Genomic DNA, 15,344 nt, shown 5'->3' with positions numbered 1-15,344 from the left:
TCAGTAAGCTACAGTACAGAGCTACACTGCTCTAGCATTTACAAAATATTGAATACTTTCACACTCAACACCTTATTTAACCTGCACAAGCAACCAGTACTATTTAGTAGATGCTTAAAAGTCCTGTTTGGACCATGAGAAAATCAAAATACAAAAGAACTGGGTGACTTTCCAAGATCACCCAGAGGGTAAGAGGTAGAGCCAGGATCACTCAAGATCTCCATATCCTTAGTTCATGTTCTTTCACTATATCACTGCCCTGGGAGTTGTCAAGAAAAAAAAAAAAAAATGGAGTCAAGGAAAATTCTGCAAAGCAGGAATATTTGAGGATAGCTGACTACCAAGACAAACTCTGAGGCACGGACAACCTGCTTAGTTCTCCTGCCAAGAGCTCTCTCTCCCACATTCAAGTGACTTTAATTTTTCGCTTTCTTTTGCTACGCTACTTGAAATTTAACAGTTGGGGGGTTTTCTTAATTAACAGGCATCCTCTTTTAAGAATACATTTATCTCTGGGAATGTTATATGGATATCAATCATTTACAAATGTGTGTAAACTTGTTCCATGAATTGTTTTCCTCCTAGCATAAACCTCAGAACTGTAGCACATGAGAAGCTGTAAATTTTGTTTGGAAGGAAGAAGAGATGGGTCACTTCGGGACATGAGGTGTATGGGGATAGAGCAATTGCAGATGAGGTGATACAGTGAGGGCCATGGGGAAGTCTGGAGATAACACAAACAAGAAAGGGGAAGCAAGATAGTGAAATCCTATCTGGTTTCCACGTGAGCAAGTTTTCCTACAATCAGTTGAAACCAGAGATACATATGGGGGGATTCAGGAAATAAACAAAAAGTAAGAGGCATAAAATTAATGGGGGAGATTATTTTTTAATCACTTAGTAACTGTGGCAAAACTGGAAAACTATTGACCTAAACAGATTCTTTTTCTTCCTAGGCACACAGCTGGACAACATTTACCAGCCTCTCCTGCAGTTAGGTAAGGCCAGTCACTAAGTTTGAGACAAGTGGAATGTGGCCAGGACTGGTCCATAAAAACCTCATGGCCATCACCTTCCATTCCCTTTCCCCTACCATGGAAACCTGGGAAGCCACGCTGCACATGGCGGAGCCAAAGAGAGAAGGAGCCTGGGTCCCTGAATCACAGCTTTGAGAAAAGCCACCTGCCAACCAGAAGCATCCACTTCAAAGCCTATATGAATAGAAACAAAAGCTTCTATTTTGTTGAATCCCAGAGAATGTTTTTTTTTCCTATAAGCAACTAACTAAAACAATTTTTTAAATGATGCTTTTCTTATCAAAATTAAGAAAGAGCTACAATTTCTCTCTTGCTATGTGGTGAAGAAAGTCAATCTATAGCAGATAATGGAAGTGCAGTTTACATGGAATGAAGTGAGCAGGCAGCGTCAGAACATTACACGACTGGGGTATTAGCAAAGCAAAGAGCAGAATCAGCCCCCAAAATACAGATTCTAAGTGGCAGCCCTTGATCAACACTAACAAGACAAACTGGACTCAAGAAAGCAGTGTCAGATACAGAAAGGCATGAATCGGGGAGAGACTTTCATTCATTCATTTATTCTTTAAACAGTTTGGTGCACCCATCACATCCTAAGCACTTTCCTAGTGCTGGAGATACAGTGAATAAAATAAAGTCACTGCCTTCCTGCAGCTTTTATTCTAAAGGGAAAAGTCAGATCATAAACCTTTAAACAGGAAAACACAAACAAGAAAACAATTTTAGGGCTTCCCTGGTGGCACAGTGGTTGAGAGTCCGCCTGCCAATGCCGGGGACATGGGTTCGTGCCCTGGTCCGGGAAGATCCCACATGCCGCGGAGCGGCTGGGTCCGTGAGCCAGGGCCGCTGAGCCTGCGCGTCCGGAGCCTGTGCTCCGCAATGGGAGAGGCCACAGCAGTGAGAGGCCCGCGTACCGCAAAAAAAAAAAAAAAAGAAAAGAAAACAATTTTAGAAAGTGCTATGAAGAAAATAAAATAATTAAATAAAATGAAAATGGTATAGAGGAGCTGAGGGTAGGAACAGAGCTAATTAGGTGAGGGTAGTTAGGGGAGACCTTTCTAAAGAGTGACATTTGAGCTACAACTTAAATGATGACTGGAAAGGGGATTTGCCAAGATCTAGGTGAAGGGCATCCTACGGCCAAGTAAGAACTATTGCACAAGCCTATTGAAGGAATACAAGGAGTTAGAGCCTGATGGGAGAAGAGAGAACACAGGAAAGAGTGGTACGAGACGAACACAGAGGAGTAGGCAGGGTCCAGTTCACACAGTGCCTTACACAGGACCAATCCTGGACATTATTCTAAGATGCATGGAAGCCATCAGATGATTTCAAACAGAAGAGTGGCATAATATGACTTACCATTTTAAGAGCTCACCCTGATCGATGTTTGGAGAATGGATTATGGGGGGCAAGAGTGGACACCATTGCAATCACAAGCCATGAGATAAAGGAGGCTTGGACTAGAGGCGGAGCAAGACATGGGTCAATTCGTGATTCATTTTCCAAGTAAAACTACCAAGACTTCCTGATGCAGCAGATGTTGTGGGTGAAGGCAGCATGGAATTGATGATGACTTCTCCATCTAGTGACCTCAGCAACAGGATGGATGAAAGTGTCATTAACTGAGATCGGGAGAAAAGTATTTGGGTTGGCCAAAAAGATCATTCGGGTTTTTTCCGTAATATTCTACTGAAAAACCCGAAAGAACTTTTGACCAACCCAATACATGGTCCTCTGCTCTCAGAACCGTGGAACTCAGGAGAGCTCTGTAGTACAATAGTTCAGCTACATGATGAGTTCGCTTGGCTTCTATGTGCTGGCTTAGAAAACTCATCAACACTCAGGACATTTTTATCATGAAGAAATAACTAAAAATTCCAAATATCTTATAAATGATCTTTCAAAACATGGTTAAATTGAAAAACAAGAACAACAACAAAACAACAAAAAGACAAGTGCTACTTTAACCTCTAGTCCTGACCACTGCCCCAGTTGGTTTGACTGGGGCTCCTTCCTAAGTAAAGAGCTGAAAAAATAACCCCGTGGTTCAACCCAAGTGCAGTAACCAAGGTTTGGATTTGGGCTATATTTTTGCTGTTTTAATTCCAAAAAGAAAGTTATAGGGAAAAAAAAAAGTTATAGGGATGGGGGTGGGGGGATGTCATTAAGAAGAGGCAAGAGTTTAAGTAGGTGGGAGAGCAGGAGTAGATGCTTTTGTAAAGCAGCCTTGGGAATAAAGAAGCAGAGGCGAAGAAAAGCCAGGCCCAGGAAGAAAGCTCAGCTCTATCTCCTGCTAGGAGGAAAGGGGCAAGTGGGTTATCACACGCAAAGCAATGGCTAGAGATCTCTGTGTCCTGGGAAGGCTGACGGGGAAGGTGAGGGTGGTGGTGGCAGTGAGATTGTTGCCAGATATCTGAATACCAGAAGATCTCTCCATTAGTCATGCAGGCTAAATAAGAAAGGGAAAAAAAAGGATACCCCGAGGTATTCTTATCTCAAACATTCTGAACCCCTGGAAATAAGTTTGAGCAGGAGCTTAGAGTTAAGCTTTTACTAACATGAATAATCCAGAAGAGGCTTTTGATCCCTGCGCTGTCCAAAGCAGGAGATTGAAGCCCAGATTTGAGCATAAACTAGGCTACATGGATCATGAGGCGTGTGCATTTTATAAAATTTCAAAACAAGGGTTACCTAATTAATCCTTGGAGAATTAGAAGTATAACTAAGCATACTCACCATTTTTCCATTCATTCTCTTCATCAGGAATTCACAGGGGCTTGTTTCTACAGCAGTGCACTCACTCTAGCCACCGCATCCAAAAAATATCTACTCCCTTAGTTCTTCTGAATCTTCTTTCTGCTTGAACTCCGACCTTTCTGCCACTTTCCCAGCCTCTTAACAATCTAAGGGTCAGACCCTGTCATCATTTTCCGTCATGCGAAAGAAGTTATAAATCACCTTGCTAATCAGTTGCTGTGTTTCAGACATCTCAGCAGTTTTGTTACATGACATTATTAAATTCAACCCAATAAAACTCATTTTGTTCCACAACATATTATCCTTGAATTCAGCTCCACTTGTGTTTCTCCAAGGAAGGAATAACTTCATCTTTATAAATTATTATACTTGGTACCTCACTGCTAAAAATATGCTCCTGGCAGAACTGATAAAACCTGGTCCTTCCTACTAAGAACACTCTCCCCTGCTACCTTCCAATTCTCCCAAAAGATGCAGACGTGAGAAGCCCACTTTCTCAAAGTACTGGTCTCAATGAGTACACACTCTTCCAATTCCAAGAAAGATCCTCATAAACACTGATATAAGTTGATGATGATAACTGTTGTGACCCACTAAATCACTAGTAAATACCAGACAATTTGCTAAATTTTTGACCTGCATTGTCTCATCATCTTAATTGGGAAAACCAATTTCCCACATCGGAACTGGCCATAATAAAGCACTGGTTTACAACTTGCGGTCTGCAAAATATCTATTACCTGGCAGCAGGGCCAGAGCAGACTATTAATGATCCATACAGTTCAGACTTTTTCTAGTAACTCTCAATGCTTGCTCCATAAAAAATTACTTTCAGTCATGAGCGCTTAGTTGGAGGTATCCTTCTGAAACTACAAGATGTGGGTCAACTAATTCAGGCAGGTGTACCAATAGGCTTAGGCTAAGTCACACAAAGGTAACAGATAATTGCACCCTCCAAAGTTTCAGTGATTTACACAATTATTTCTCACCCATGCCACATATTCCTCACCTGTCAGCTGTCACACAGCTCTATGTAGACTTCATTCTGGAACCCTAGCTAAAGGAGAGGCCCTGCTCTGGAACAATGCAGGTTTATGAGAAAGAGGTGGAACCCTGTAATAGCTCTTAGATCTTCTACTACGAAATGGTACACATCTCACATCCATTCAGATTTCATTAGATGAAGGAGATAGCAAATATTTTGAACAATACCACACTGGAACAGGGTGGGGGATGGGAAGGAAGAGAGCAGCATAAGTCAGGGCATAAAGCCCTGGAGGAGAAATGAGTCGAGTATTATCTTTATTTCATTTCTCTGAGTCTTTCTGTCCTCACTTGCAAAGTGGAGTTCATGTGGCCAACGTTACCATTTTCCTCAGACATTTACTGAAGGCTCAAAGAATACAATATATATAAAAGGAGTTTGAAAAATTCAGAGCACTCTGTAAGTAGGAGACATTATTTAATACTACTTGTAGTACTCTCTATGCCTGGCAGATTGCATGATGTATACGCACATCACATTGTTCTTTATTCTTCAATGTAACTTTTTACTATAGGAAGAAAAAGTTTATGAAACTCTATATAGACTCCAAATTCAAGAAGATCATGAATAGACCCCAACTGCTGTACTTTCCTCAGACACTACCTCTAATTGAAGCTAATGAATCAGAAACCATTTAAGACCAACCCATTGAAAATGTCATCCCAAAGGTAAAAAAGCCTCAGTAGACCAGATTCATAAAACACCAAAGTCCAACTACAGCAATTCTCAAAATGGGGAATGTTCCTGCTCGAGTCAGATGAGGCAAAATGAAACGAAATCCTGTGAATTGTATCACAGCTGACAAAGGGTCTTATTATCTTCTATTCATTGGCCAGGAGTTCCCATATCTTCTCTATGGCAATTTCTATGACAGTCTCTGCAGAGCAGGAGTCCCTAATACACTATATCTCTGCTACTACCTTAGGAAGTTAAGAAAATTGAAAGTCTTTTGTGCTTCTTTTTCCACTGAAAGCCTGAATAGGTTTTTCAAGTTAGCCTGGACAATGTATGTAATATTTTGTTTTAATTTGCAAGCCAGTCGTGTTCATCGTAGTTTGTGAAATACGGGTCATTTTCACTCCACTTACTCAGAGAAAAAAATAACTTGCCTGAAGCAGTTCATAAGTTATCTACTCCTCTCTATGCTATAGTGAAACAATGAACTCAGCCTCTGAGAGTCTCTAGTACCCAGGCAGGCACGTGGTGAGCATCCCAGAGGAAAATTCTGAAGACAGAGCTGGGTAAATGGCCATAAGCTAAATTTTACCAAAAAAGAATGTAGTATACATAGCTTTCTGCCCACCCAAAACCACCCATACACCTGCTACTGCTACAACTCTAATTAGTTCAGACAAAGGGCAAAGATCATTTAGTCTCAGGGAAGGCAAACCCCCTATTCCAAATCCGGGGGTTGGACACAATTAGCCCAAACCAATGACAGTCATCTCGTTGGTCTCAGGGTGGAGAGGATATAATCCTGGTCTGAAAAATAAGCAGAAGATTTCTGCATGGAGAGAGAGGCAAGGAGGTTACAAAGGACCTTCTAGGAAGGACTTTCTTCAAACTTAAAAACACAGAACCTGAGAGGGCAGACAGCAGAAGCAAGAAAAACTACAATTCTGCAGCCTGTGGAAGGAAAACCACATGCACAAAAAGACAGACAAAATGAAAAGGCAGAGGACTATGTACCAGATGAAGCAACAAGATAAAACCCCAGAAAAACAACTAAATGAAGTGGAGATAGGCAACCTTCCAGAAAAAGAATTCAGAATAATGACAGTGAAGATGATCCAGGACCTTGCAAAAAGAATGGAGGCAAAGATCGAGAAGATGTAAGAAATGTTTAACAAAAACCTAGAAGAATTAAAGAACAAACACCTAGAAGAATTAAAGAACAAACAAACAGAGATGAACAATACAATAACTGAAATGAAAACTACACTAGAAGGAATCAATAGCAGAATAACTGAGGCAGAAGAACGGATAAGTGACCTGGAAGACAGAATGGTGGAATTCACTGCCACAGAACACAATAGAGAAAAAAGAATGAAAAGAAATGAAGACAGCCTAAGACACCTCTGGGGCAACATTAAACACAATAAGATTCACATTATAGGGGTCCCAGAAGGAGAAGAGAGAGAGAAATGTCCTGAGAAAATATTTGAAGAGATTATAGTCGAAAGCTTCCCTAACATGGGAAAGGAAATAGCCACCCAAGTCCAAGAAGTGCAGAGAGTGCCAGGCAGGATAAACCCAAGGAAAAACACACCGAGACACAGAATAATCAAACTGGCAAAAATTAGAGACAAAGAAAAATTATTAAAAGCAACAAGGGATAAATGAGAAATAACATACAAGGGAACTGCCATAAGGTTAACGGCTGATTTCTCAGCAGAAATTCTACAAGCCAGAATGGAGTGGCATGATATATTTAAAGTGATGAAAGGGAAGAACCTACAACCAAGATTACTCTACCTGGCAAGGATCTCATTCAGATTCAACAGAGAAATCAAAAGCTTTACAGACAAGCAAAAGCTAAGAGAATTCAGCACCACCAAACCAGCTCTACAACAAATGCTAAAGGTACTTCTCTAAGTGGGAAACACAGGAGAAGAAAAGGACCTACAAAAACAAACACAAAACAATTAAGAAAATGGAAATAGGAACATACATATTGATAATTACCTTAAATGTGAATGGATTAAATGCTCCAAGCAGAAGACACAGGCTCGCTGAATGTATACAAAAATAAGCTCCATATACATGCTATCTACAAGAGAACCACTTCAGACCTAGGGACACATACAGCCTGAAAGTGAGGGGATGGAAAAAGATATTCCATGCAAATGGAAATCAAAAGAGAGCTGGACTAGCAATACTCATATCAGATAAAATAGACTTTAAAGGAAAGAATGTTACAAGAGACAAGAAAAGACACTAAATAATGATCGAGGGATCAATCCAAGAACAAGATATAACAATTATAAATATATATGCACCCAACATAGGAACACCTCAATACATAAGGCAAATGCTAACAGGTATAAAAGAGGAAATTGATGGTAACACAGTAATAGTGGGGGATTCTAACACCTCGCTTACACCAATGGACAGATCATCCAGACAGAAAATTAATAAGGAAACACAAGCTTTAAATGACACAACAGGCCAGATAGATTTCATTGATATTCATAGGACATTCCATCCAAAAACAGCAGATCACGCTGTCTTCTCAAATGCACACAGAACATTCTCCAGGATAGATCACATCTTGGGTACAATCAAGCCTCAGTAAATTTAAGAAAATTGAAATCATATCAAGCATCTTTTCTAACCACAATGCTATGAGATTAGAAATGAACTACAGGGGGGGCTTCCCTGGTGGTGCAGTGGTTGGGGGTCCACCTGCCGATGCAGGGGGCACGGGTTCGTGCCCTGGTCCAGGAGGATCCCACATGCCGTGGAGCGGCTGGACCCATGAGCCATGGCCGCTGAGCCTGCATGTCCGGAGCCTGTGCTCCGTGGCGGGAGAGCCCACAACAGTGAGAGGCCCACGTACCGCAAAAAAAAAGAAAGAAAAGAAATGAATTACAGGGAAAAGAATGGACAAAACACAAACACATGGAGGCTAAACAATACATTACTAAATAACCAAGAGATCACTGAAGAAATAAAAGAGGAAATCAAAAAATACCCAGAGGCAAATGACAATGAAAACACAACAATCCAAACCTATGGGGTGCAGCAAAAGCAGTTCTAAGAGGGAAGTTTATAGCTATACAAGCCTACCTCAAGAAACAAGAAAAATTTCAAGTAAACAATCTAACCTTACACCTAAAGGAACTAGAGAAAGAACAAACAAAACCCAAAGTTAGTAGAAGGAAAGAAATCATAAAGATCAGAGCAGAAATAAATGAAATAGAAACAAAGAAAACAATAGCAAAGATCAATAAAACTAAAAGCTGGTTCTTTGAGAAGGTAAACAAAATTGATAAACCATTAGCCAGACTCATCAAGAAAAAGAGGGAGAGGACTCAAATCAATAAAATTAGAAATGAAAAAGGAGAAGTTAAACAGACACCACAGAAATAGAAAGCACCCTGCGAGACTACTACAAGCAACTCTATCCCAATAAAATGGACAACCTGGAAGAAATGGACAAATTCTTAGAAAGGTATAACTTTCCAAGACTGAACCAGGAAGAAATAGAAAATATGAACAGACCAATCACAAGTGATGAAATTGAAACTGTGATTAAAATTCTTCCAACAAACAAAAGTCCAGGACCAGATGGCTTCACAGGTGAATTCTATCAAACATTTAGAGAAGAGCTAACAGCTATCCTTCTCAAACTCTTCCAAAAAATTGCAGTGGAAGGAACACTCCCAAACTCATTCTACAAGGCCACCAACACCCTGATACCAAAAGCAGACAAAGATACTACAAAAAAAGAAAATTACAGACCAATATTACTGATGAATACAGATGCAAAAATCCTCAACAAAATACTAGCAAACAGAATCCAAAAACACATTAAAAGGATCATACACCATCATCAAGTGGAATTTATCCCGGGGAGGCAAGGATTCTTCAATATATGCAAATCAATCAATGTCATACACCATATTAACAAATTGAAGAATAAAAACCATATGATCATCACACACACACAAAAAAAACACAGAACCTCACACAGAGAAGATTTTTAACCCCTGCCCCTTCCTTCCTTCTTTGGGATGCTGGTATGAGGACACCATGTCTGGGGCTATGGCAGCCACCACTCAACCACAGGAAAATAAGCCCAAAGCCCAAGTGTGCTGAAGATGGCTGAATGAAGAGAGAGGAGGGCGTTTGCTCTAAATGTTGATATTCACTCTACTTGGTTCTCAGTGCCTCCCATCCTGTTGCCCAGTATTTGACCCCTGTTTTAGTCCCTGAGTTCTATTCTTAGACTGTAAATGGGCTCTAACGTTTAGTCATTTCTCCTTAAGTGCTATCCTTCTCATTATGAACATGCCCTCTGGAATTGCAGAATGTCCCCCTGATCACAGAAAAATGACTAAAGCCCGAGGACATTACCATGACTCAAGGGTGGTACCACAGTATACACTGACCCAAGGCCCCGCGCACACAACGAGTTGAGAAGCGTGTTCAAGGAAACAGGGATTCAGACCTAGAATCGCCCAACATAATCAATAAAATAAGGCCTCACAAAGGGTAGGCATAATACCACAAATGGTACCTCATAAAATTGATTCTATGTAACAAAAAATGAGGAGAGAATCAAAGAGTCCCAAAACAGCATTGGTACCAGCAATTTCCTCCCAGGTTCTGCCAGGTCTCAATAGCTAAGGGGAGCCAGGAATGGTGGGTGTACTGCTTCCAATAGACAACTAAAACACCGGCCAATGGTAGAATCAAGATTCAAATTATTTTGAGGTTCCTTCTATCATTTTTATAATTGTTCATAGTCTCTCTCCACATATAGCAGAAGGTAAGAAAACAAATTTTTTAGACCATTACCTGGCTTGTGGGATTTTTTCATGATAAATGGAGAAGAAAATGTTCACATTTTTTATTTTTAAAATTACAGTAATTTTCTGACAAAAAATACAAAATAGCATAAGGTAAGATATAAAAAATAAATGTTAATGTGAAGTATTGAAATTAATAGTCCTCTTCCTCAAAACTGACAAATAAGTAACATGATGTTAATGGATAGATGAAAAGGTTCATAACTAAAGGGCAACTTCACCCTCCCAAGTGGCATGTCTCCCAAATCAAGTTCAAATCTATACAGGTAAGCAAAAGGAAAAAAAAGTGTAGAAAAAAGTGTGTGTGTTGGGGGTTAACTATTAGTTAGACTTATACTGCTAATGAGAACCAAAGCAGTAATAAAGAAAGTCTTCCAGAAGAAATGAAAAACAGAGGCTTTCTACCAGGTTCTGAACACTAACAGTAATTAGAAACATTTCCTTAACAACTTTAGTCAAAGTCAAAAAGTTAAGCAGGGGTCAACAACATAAAACAGAAGAATGGAAAGGAATTTACCATTATTGTCATCAACTGTCTTTACCTTGACAATACTTGACCCACATGAGAACCAAATCAGTAGGAGGACAGTGACCAAGATTTTGCAGCATTTATTCCAGTCAAGACATCTACCTTCCTAATTAACAGAACACCAAGGTTCAATAATACTAGTAAAGGTGACAGGAATAATTAGGTCCAACCAGGATGGAAAAACAGCCTAGCCATCACTTTGCCTATAAGAATTTCTCTAAACTGATGGGAGAGATCCAGTGAGCACTGGAGAAATGGATGGGCTCAGATTTTAGGGCACTGTACATGTAAATCCAGGGTCAGAACTAATCCCTGATCCTCTGCTATATTAAAGGAAAAGGAGTATGCAATGCTTGCCCCCAGCACGCTGAGCATGGAAAGAGGAGTTCACATAAGACAGAGGAGTTGCTCTGCTCTATAAAGTAGAAAAGGGGGGTCACTGATGCTTGAGGCCACCAACCTACTATACCAATCCATGTGCCAAAGTTATGAGTCCATCTGTCACTGGGACTTGTAGTAGAGTTTGGGAATTAGCAACACATGAATCAGTCATTAGGAAACACAACTGAAAAAAAACTCTGCCCTTGGCAGGTGAAGATGATGGCAATTGGGTATAAGCTAGTATCAAAGCATCCGTTCAAAAAGAGGATCCACCATGTAACATTTAACTGAAATTGAAGAAGACAATATACCCAAATAAGACAACATAAAATGAGGGGTTTAGGGTTTTGCTGGTGATTGAAAGGTCTTGCTTTTACATGCTACTAAGCAGCCTGGATAAGTCAGAAGAAGAGAATATCCTAGATTGTTGGTATAATTTTTTATAGGATCCCATGGGACCAGAACCAAGTGAAGGCTTTCATTCTTCAACCACATCCACCAGGAATACATTTCTCACAAGCTGACTTTATTAAATAGTTCACTTACCTTCACAGTAGGCAGAGTCTCCCTGGACAGAGATGTAACCATTCTTACACTCACAAGTAGCTTTGGTATTCCAGTTTTTGCACTCTGAGTTTTCACCACATTTAGGTCCTTCAGCACAAAAGTTATGACCTAGAAGAAGCAAATAAAATTTTACATCAGGAAAGAAAAGAATAAAAGACTTCCAAATAATAAAGCATGAGACATTTTTATTATATGTCAGCATACATGAGAACACGCCTTGGCAATATGCAAAGGTAAGCTGGCAAGGGGGTAGAAGAGTAGGACTAGGAAACGTTGGACCATCCCATGCCTCACATTTTTTCCCCCTAATATACACACTTGCTAAAGTTGTTCCTTCTTGAAGGCTTTTATCCATGTTGATCCTGAATCTTCTTTCTACTGCCTTCTTATATGACTTGTCTTTCTATAACTGTTTTATTGCAAAATTTATGATACATAAGAGATATATAAAATGAGTATATATGAATATATAAATAAAATGAATACAGTATTATCAGTACCCCTTTATTACAGGTCCCCAATGAATCCTCCTCCCTGCCATCAGACAACTCTCTTAATTTGTGTGTTAATCACTCCCTTACATATTTTTATAGTTTTACCATACATAGGTATGTATTTCGAAATTATAGATTATTTAGTTTTGCCCATTTTGAACTTCACATGTGAAATCATACTGTAATATCTTCCACGGTGGTTTTTTTCTATTCATCCATGTTAATGTCTATAGCTATCTTTCATTTATTTGTCAATGGTGTATAATATTCCATAGCATGAATATTCCAAAATTTATCCATTATACTACACATTGACATTTGAGTTATTTGCAGGTTTGGAATTACAAACAATGCTGCAAGGAATGTTCTTGAACATGCTTCCTGAGGCATACTTTTTTAACCACATGTTTAACATTTCTTTGCCCAAGAGTCTTCTTGAATCTCAGACATTCCTTCTAGGATGGTTATTTTTCTTAATGTATCCTTTATAAGTTCCTTTAATGAAGATATTTTGATAGTAACTGTGCTCAATTTTAATTTATCTAAATATGTCCTTTGATCACCCTCTTAATTGAAAAATAGCTTTTTTGGGTATAGAGTTATTTTGCCTCAACATTTTGAAGATATTCCATTGTTTTCTGGCTTCTATTATCACTCTTGAGAAGTCAGTTGTTAACCTAATCATCATTTCTTAGTATGTGACAAACACTTTCTCTGTGGCTTTTAAGATCTATTTTATTTGGTTGTTTGCTTGATGGGGAAGGGGGTTTGTTTGTATTCATTAACTTTAAGGTATTTAGGTGTGAATTTATTTTTATTTATTCTTCCTAGGATTCCTTGGGATTCTTGAATCTAAAGATTAAATCTTCTATCAATTTGCAAAATTATCAGGTATTTTCTCTTCAAACATTCTCTTTTCACCATTTTATCTATTCTCTCTTTCTGGAATTTGAATTAGATAAATATTATTCCTTCCTTCTCAAGCTCTCCTCCATGTTTCTTAGACTTGCTTTACTATTCCCCTTGCTTTTTTCTATGCTGAATTCTGTTTAACTTTGGATGTATCTTTTGGTTTATTAATTCTCTCAAGTAGTGTCATGTTCTGTTTCAGTCATCCATATCATTTTTATTTTACTTACAATTTTATTTTGTAGAATTCAATTTCTTTCTCTTTCAGTCTCCTTGATCAAATTTGTGGTCTCTTATTCTTTCATCTTTTAATTTCCTTTTTTAAAAACATATTAGACATATTTTATACAGATAACTCCAGTATCTTCAGTCTTCCGACTTTATTAAAGTAAAATCAGCATCTGATTTTACAGTTTGTTTTGCTGAGTATCATGCATGAGGACTTCTTTTCTTGTGTTTTGAGTGAGTCTTTTATTTGTGAGCTCATATGTTTTAGGATTTAATCTGTGGAAATTACTTGAGGTTTGGGCTGTAAAATTGTATTTCTTCAGAGAGCATCTGTGTTTGCTTTTCTCAGGTGCCTGAGGGAACTATCAACCCACCATCACTTTAAATTACATTTTGCCTTGGGGCATAAGGATTGAGCCACACGGGTAGAATAAATTTAGGCCCTAAGCTTTCAGGAATGCAAACTTTTCTCTGCCATACTGGCTATCTAGAGTCGAGACTGATAGGCAAGTCTTCTCTTGCAGAGTGGATTTTTCCTAGTCACCCACTGAGGATTTACCCTTCAAGGTTCTTGATTTACGCATCTCACACCAGCCCCAGGCTTTGTCTCCTGTCTACTTAAACAGTGTCCATTAGAAGCCAGATGCTACCATTCTACCCTCTGGGCAAATGCCAACTCCAGTGTGTTAACTTATCTCAAAAGAATCACCCTTTTCCAACATTTCTGGTCTCTGATATTTTTTTCTCCTACCTCTATGACAAGCTGCACCAATTTCCTCCCGACCCCCCCCAAAAATTTATGTTACGCATCATTTTTAGGTGAACAAGAAGTAATAGGCTACGCCCACCACAGGAATTGTGAAGTTCAAATATAACAAGGTATATGAAGGTGCTTTATCATCTTTAACTCAGTACATTTTAGCAAATAATAATTATACTGCTACATCACATATTGCAGTCTCATAAAAAAAACAACTGTTCTTGGAGAGGAGATCTAATTTATAATTCAGGGTCTATACCAATAAACAAAATAAATCGCTTTGCCTGTCTAGGTACGTATACCAGGAAAGGACAACATCAGTGATTTTCACACTGTTCCTCAGAATCTTGGGCACAGATGAGTTGTCGGATAGGGCTCAAGTCCCCCACCCCTGATTCAAATAGAATAGCTTTGCTTTTATATTTTTGATATAGTGACCATGCGAACAACAGTTTCTGGCTGTAAAAAATATAGAAAACACTAAACTATATCAACTCCAAGTTTAATTCCTTTTGGTGATAACATTCTAGAATGTTTTTCCTTTGAAACAGAATTTTAAACCAACACAAGATTTAGACCATACTTAGTCTAAAAGATAACAACTCTTATTAAATAATAACATTCATGTACCTATATGTCTGGCATTACACTAGATGTTTTAAATGGGGATAATAATATACCTTATTAATATGTGTGGAAAGAGTTAAATGCGCTAATCCATATAAAGCACTTAGAGCAATTCTTGATACGTACTAGGTGGTCACTAAACGTTAGCCACTGTGATGAGAATGATACTGATTATGATAATGATAATACTGACAACAACATAGAAGTTCAAATAAGTTGATAACACTGTTATCCTCAGCTTCAAGATAAGAAAAGCCCAGACTCATTAATATCTAGCTAGTAAGTGGAGATGCTAAGATTCTAAATTAAGTCTGGTAAGCTCCAAGGCCCATGTAGTTTTCCTGTATCCTCTCACAGAGCAAACCTAGCAAAAAAAAAAAAAAAAAAAAAAAAAAAAGTGAAAGATGTAGATGCTCCTTGTGATGTTAGAGAGTAGACCCACAGGCTTGGGGGAGCGTGGCATCACATCCAGC

General features: G+C 38.8%; 1 protein-coding gene across 3 annotated transcripts in view; it reads right to left on the bottom strand.

The window, feature by feature from the left end:
- NELL1 (neural EGFL like 1) overlaps window positions 1-15,344 on the bottom strand; it is an 853,170-nt gene that overhangs the window by 622,640 nt on the left and 215,186 nt on the right. For all 3 annotated transcript variants that reach the window (XM_082659859.1, XM_082659860.1, XM_082659861.1), the window contains one exon: window positions 11,833-11,961. In XM_082659859.1, coding sequence (XP_082515985.1) covers window positions 11,833-11,961 — 129 coding nt within the window. The remainder of the gene's footprint in view (window positions 1-11,832; window positions 11,962-15,344) is intronic.

This window comes from Grampus griseus (genome assembly GCF_964374135.1).
Source record: "Grampus griseus genome assembly, chromosome: 8".
Classification (NCBI taxonomy): Eukaryota; Metazoa; Chordata; class Mammalia; order Artiodactyla; family Delphinidae; genus Grampus; species Grampus griseus.
The sequence above is the reverse complement of the archived record's forward strand: the minus strand, read 5'-3'. Positions and strand labels throughout refer to the sequence as shown.